The 5,910-nt window shown below is 36.5% G+C and overlaps 1 protein-coding gene across 1 annotated transcript; it reads left to right on the top strand.

Annotated features, from left to right (window-relative positions):
• The first annotated feature begins 1,546 nt into the window (after window positions 1–1,546).
• Window positions 1,547–5,503, top strand: LOC139129202 (limbic system-associated membrane protein-like). The gene is made up of 4 exons (XM_070694841.1): window positions 1,547–1,823; window positions 2,446–2,724; window positions 3,103–3,336; window positions 5,274–5,503. The coding sequence occupies exons 1-4, from the start codon at window positions 1,547–1,549 to the stop codon at window positions 5,501–5,503; spliced, it is 1,020 nt and encodes a 339-aa protein (XP_070550942.1).
• Window positions 5,504–5,910: the final 407 nt, after the last annotated feature.

The raw sequence follows: 5,910 nt of genomic DNA on the forward strand, positions 1-5,910 counted from the left end.
CTAAATAACGACCTGATTACCTAAGAAAGTCTGGGTAAATTTCCCCTTTAAATAACGTTAGGTGTTGTGTTGTTTCATGTTTTTAGTATGGTCTGATTTAGTAGTATACTTGATCAGTGGCTTTTTGTATTCATGTTTTTACTGTACCTTGTGTATGGAGGGATTGCAATGCTGTGTATTAGGCTGTGTGTCAGCTATTTAGTGCTAGAAATTAGCCATGGCGCAACGAAGACGGATTGTTATGTCTGGACACTGTGATCCTTTGACACCTTCGTTTCCGAACCCTTAGTAGTTCCTTTATCAGTTGTTTGAGTTTGTGTGACATATAGTTCATGTTTGATCGCTGTGTTCTTCTGCAAGTATAGTTAGAACACGGTCCTTCGGTTAGAATGTCTATTATGTTTCAAATTATTTAGGCCTGCCACTGCATCGTAGGTGTTCATTGGTTGTAAAGTCTTACCCTCACTAATATATCTTTATGATTTTGGATAGCGATAATTTGTTTGTTTTTTTATCATCGTTTGACATATTTAATATCATAAATAGTAAAATTAGTAACTCGGCTCCACACATAGGCTATTGAAGTTGTTTAAGTTTTTGTGGTATGATCTGATTGTGTACTCGTTCATGACTATATTTGTATATTGTACTCGTGTCTCAGACATAACCGAACATAACATAACTTCATTTCACCATGGCTAATTTCAAACACCGAATAGCCGAAACACAACACAGCGCACAACATGATTATACTATACAAAAATAATCACTGAACGAGTACACAATCAGACCATACCACAAAGCATTATACAACAAAACTGTTAACATAATTTAATGGCTAATTTGTAGAGCCGCATTCCCTTTACCAAGTCTACGAGCTGAGGCATCGCTGGAGCCGGCCACTGCTAACCACAAGAAATGTGGGTGCTTGCGCTATCTTGCGTCATTTTCTTGTCACATTGCAGGGTGGAAAAAATTACACTGCTTGTGATTGAATAAAAAGAGCGAAGTTCGAAATTCTCACTGCACCATTACTCTCAGTTTCATTAGCGCTCAACTTTATCGCCATCTTTGTTGCTAAAATGCTGTATGCCTCGAGTCTTGTAACGCGAGCTCACAATGCGATTTGATTTGTTAGGCGAATGAAAATCAATTTTTTAATTTTTAACCTAGCAATGACTTCAAATTTATTCAGAAAATATTGTTAGCTGAAGGGTATAGGGATTAGCAATCTCAGGTAATGCAAGCTTACAAATATCATTAGACGTGGCTAGTTCTCTTACGGATGCGATAGCGACATGCATCTGGCCACGTCTAGAGCTGTGTTGGGAAAAGCAGTCATGTATACAGATTATAACTGATCTATTTTTGGCGCTTCACGACTAAGAACGTTTCTAGTATGATTTTTGTTTACAGAAGTGATAAACAATATCTTGTAAACGTTTCATCTGACCCATGTATTGAATCAACGCACATGTAGCTGCATTTGTTCAAAAGGTGTATCATTACCTTGTGTTCCCTCTTACGTATGTGTTCTAGAGCCAAAATGGTTTGTCCAACATTCATCTTGTCATTTATTCGTAACTCGAGGATCGACAGCAAAGAAAAAGACACAGTCGTTTTAAGCTGCCATGTTGACTCCAATCCATATCCGTCGGAATTTCAATGGTTCTACGATGATGTATTGCTTTCAAGCCAATCCAAATATACTATTAATGACGTCACTCGAGACGACGCTGGCAACTATACGTGTACAGTGACTACAGTCTTCTACGACGACACTAGTGCTACCGACCAGGGTATCGTGCATCTTGGAGTCCAATGTGAGTCGTTGTAAATTATCTAAATTTGGAATTTCTGTTTCCGATCCAAACATGATAAGCAACCTTGCAGAATATCCGATAGACGACTAAAATTGAAAACAAATACAAAAAAAAAACAAGCACTGAAATTTCATAATAATTTTATGCATAAGTAGGGAAGAAAACGGAAATACAGTGAAGAAAATGTAATTACAATCGTTTGTATTAGTTCAGGATATTTCACTTTCACTTTGTTAGAGGTAACTTCATAATATACTCCACCTCCTTCATCATCGATTTGCCGACGCTAGCGGGATATAACATTTGTACTCTCCACCTAGTTCACTTGTTTTTAAATGGAAGTCCCTCTTCATATTTGAGTAGTAAGTCATATTTAAATCACTTTCTTTTTATAGGTAGGCCCTATAAATTCTAGACGATGTGAAATGAAAGTACATTTAATTTTGAAAACTGAACAAAATTCCCCGGCAGAAATGAAGAACGGCATCTTACAATGTTTTCATTTTAGTCTGGTGTTTTTAACTTCAAAATTTACAATTTATAGACAAGAATTTATTTTCGTTTAATGACAGACATGTTGCCGAATGTATTTTTGAACTTTTTATAATCAACAATTTTCCAGATTTATCAACAGTGAATATTACAATACTTCCATCCAGAATAAACGAAGGAGATGACGTCGATATCCACTGCAAAGCCTCAGGTGGAAAACCCGGACCTCATAAAATAGAGCTGATCTTCAAAGATGAATCTCTTGCAACGAACGACAGTCAAGAATTGCACCATAAAATCACTGATATCAGCCCTGGTAGTTCGGGATCGTATCAGTGTCGAGCGTTCACGAACTTTTACGATGGCAGTGAAGAATATTCAGTAACTCAAAAGGAGTTGGTTGTTTATTGTAAGTGAGTTGTTGGTCTGTCTGTCTGTCTGTCTGTCTGTCTGTCCGTCTGTCCGTGTTTTTGCGATTTTTTCCCACAGTATGTTTAACGAAATGATGTGGAAAGATTACTGTCGATAATGCCGACAATAACTTGTTCATTTCTTGTATTTTAAAAGTTGTCATTATTTTTACGAACACTCATATCATAAACGTGGTTATATTTTAGTATATTTGCATATTTGAATATCTATCATAATCGAACTTACCCTGAAGCTAAAAAAAGTTATTTGAATTGTAACAAATGACGTCGACAATACAAATTAGGAATTCAGCCGTTGACACTTTTTGCAACCGCTTTTAAAGTACCCGACGATTATTTCGTTGCATTTATCTTAGATGCGGCACGTCTGATTCCTGGTGACGATAGGGAATTTAAGGCTGAGATCGGTGAGGTTGTTGACATTAACTGCACTGCTCATGGAATGCCTGTGCCCTCAATTAAGTGGTTCGATGCCAATGACAGAGAAATCAGCGACGAGGGTGATAATTTCGAGATCAGAAACCATCAACCAATAGGCAACGTAATTACTAGTATTCTCAGTATTACACTTGCCGACAGTACCTACTATGGTGAATATGTATGTGAAGCTACAAATGCAGATGACGTCACTGGTGATCGCCAATCAACAACGATCATTGAACTTGTTACTTGCAAATACATCTTTATTACAAAATTCCATTGTCCTATGGTTTATGGTTTTAGTTTCGTGATTTATGGATTCTTTTGGTTAGGTATTTTTTATGTTATAGTAAGCCTATTGCATCGATGATTTTCGAAGTTTATTTCTCGCTTATTTTTGAAATGCACTCACGCCACATGACTGTTAAATAGTTTAAATTCGATTCGACCTTTTTTTCTAAATTTCTGGTGTGTAGTCATATATTATATAACCGATCTGAATGTGACGACGCGGTGTTTACTATCTTTGTCATTGCACAGCACGTTTCACCTAGAGCGGAACGTCATTGTATAATTTTAGCAGAGTATCACTTGTATATGCTTTGTGGTTTTATGTGGTTTGCGTCCAAATTTGTTCGGAATAAAATGCCCTCGTTAGCATCGCTGATCGTAAATCTTATCTTAAACCCTCGTTGTCACAACAAGATGACCATATTTGTGCTTTTTTATCGTTGTAGGTATATATTTCTACCATAAGAAACAAACATACACTTGGAAATGACACCCGTTGTTACATCGGACAGTATTGTTTCACCTCAGAGGAACAAGTAGCATTTTTTAAAATTCATGCCATCCCTCTTTTATATACCACCAGACAATGGCTCAGACCCACTGATCGCTATCATAACCACTTCAGTCCTTGTCTTTATTCGTCGTGATCGTCTTCGGCTATCATATTGTGTCGCAAACGCCGATCGAAGAAACAAACTGGACAGAGTTTAGGTTAGTCTTATCGTCAGTATGAACATATTTGTTCCGTATCCGTTTGTTTGTTATTGTAGATGATTTGATCTCCAAATTTATCATTTGTGATTAATATGTTTTTTATGATTATATTTTTTTGTTTTTATTATTACAATTTGGCATAAACTTATGGGTAAGCTTTTATTTGTCCTATTTGGAATGGTACGTGATAACAGTGCTGTGGCCTGATTCAATTTTTCATCGTAGAGCTTACACATGTATTTTTGTGTTCTTATCTAAACAAACAATATCTTACTTGATCGATCTCCAAGGAGAAACTGAAATTTCAATAGGAGCTACATGCAATAAAATTATTTGGCACAGGTCATCATCAGCCAAACTTTCTTAAACTTTGAAAAGTAAGTAAAGACGATCACTCTATGCGCAATATTTCTCACCTACAAAAAAGTTGCCTAGACAAGGACCGAAGAACGTTCAATTTTAGACACGGGAACCCGATGGCACACATTTTAAAGATTCCAAATTCGGCGACATTGTAGAACCGGTATAGCAAAGAATCGGTGACGTCAAAATCGCCATACACAAAACACAGATGCCTAGTAATGGCGACACTAACCAACTAATAACGTTAAATAATACAAAATTTCCATTTTCTTCCAATCACATTCACCAAATCCGACTGCTTAGTTTATGTGTCGGGTGAAGCAAATTGCGGGCTTGGAAATTGACCTATCTGACCAAGTTTTATATCAAATTGAGTTTGGAGAGTTTGTTAAAATGGCTTGGGGACGAGTTTGCCAAGAAAAGGAGCATTTAATAATCCCCTACCATAACCTAACTTTCTTCACTCTAAATATGCACATGATACCTTATTGTGACGTTGGCTTTCTTTATGGTATGGCATAAGTCTAACGAAAATATTTCATTCTTTTGACAGCAAACCGTAAAAGAAATAAAACGCACAAAATCATTTATATTTTAAAATCAGATCTATTTTTAATTTTGCAACATACACTACTATGCCTCTAGCTAAGTGCTTTATTTTCTCTTGGATAAAAGATGAAACTACCCTTTTCTATTCATGTTAGTTTAAATGATAGTTTGATCACGTCTCAAACGGTAGGTTCTCTTGCAAAAACAGAAATTACCGAATCCGGAGAAGGCGGCGTGACAGCTTTGAGTGACAACGCGGAGAAGACCCAATACGCAGATTTAGAATCGACAATGGACGGATTATACATGAAACTACAAAAACAGTCTGAGGAAAGAATTGGTTCGGGAGCAAAGGACTACAGTGACAACCCTGAAAATGGAGTGTATGCCAACGTGGAAAACATGCCTGGGAAATTCTAAGTCAACCAAGAAAGATGCGGAATAAATTAGAAATGGTAAGAGTATAATCCCAAAAAATGTTACTATCTGCCTCAAGATTTATTTAGGCGCAGAAAGCAATGCTGTGTCCCAGAGGTAAAATTTGCTATTAAAATTGACTGAATTTTCTATCATGTCGTCCATATATTTATTAAAACAACAATAAAGATAATGCATGGGATGTGAAAACGGCAAAAAGAAAACGGTACACTATGAGATCAAAGGGTCAAACATTCGGAAAAGATATTCCAAAGTCAAAGGTTATGCATGACCAAAAAGCAAATTTGCCGGGCAATCACCTTGCATAGGTTTTGCAATCGGTAGAACACATTCGAATGTTGTTGTTTTTTTTAGATTTTTACTTTTGGAAAAATAATAAGTGTCCTACT

Source organism: Ptychodera flava, chromosome 3 (genome assembly GCF_041260155.1).
Source record: "Ptychodera flava strain L36383 chromosome 3, AS_Pfla_20210202, whole genome shotgun sequence".
NCBI lineage: Eukaryota > Metazoa > Hemichordata > Enteropneusta > Ptychoderidae > Ptychodera > Ptychodera flava.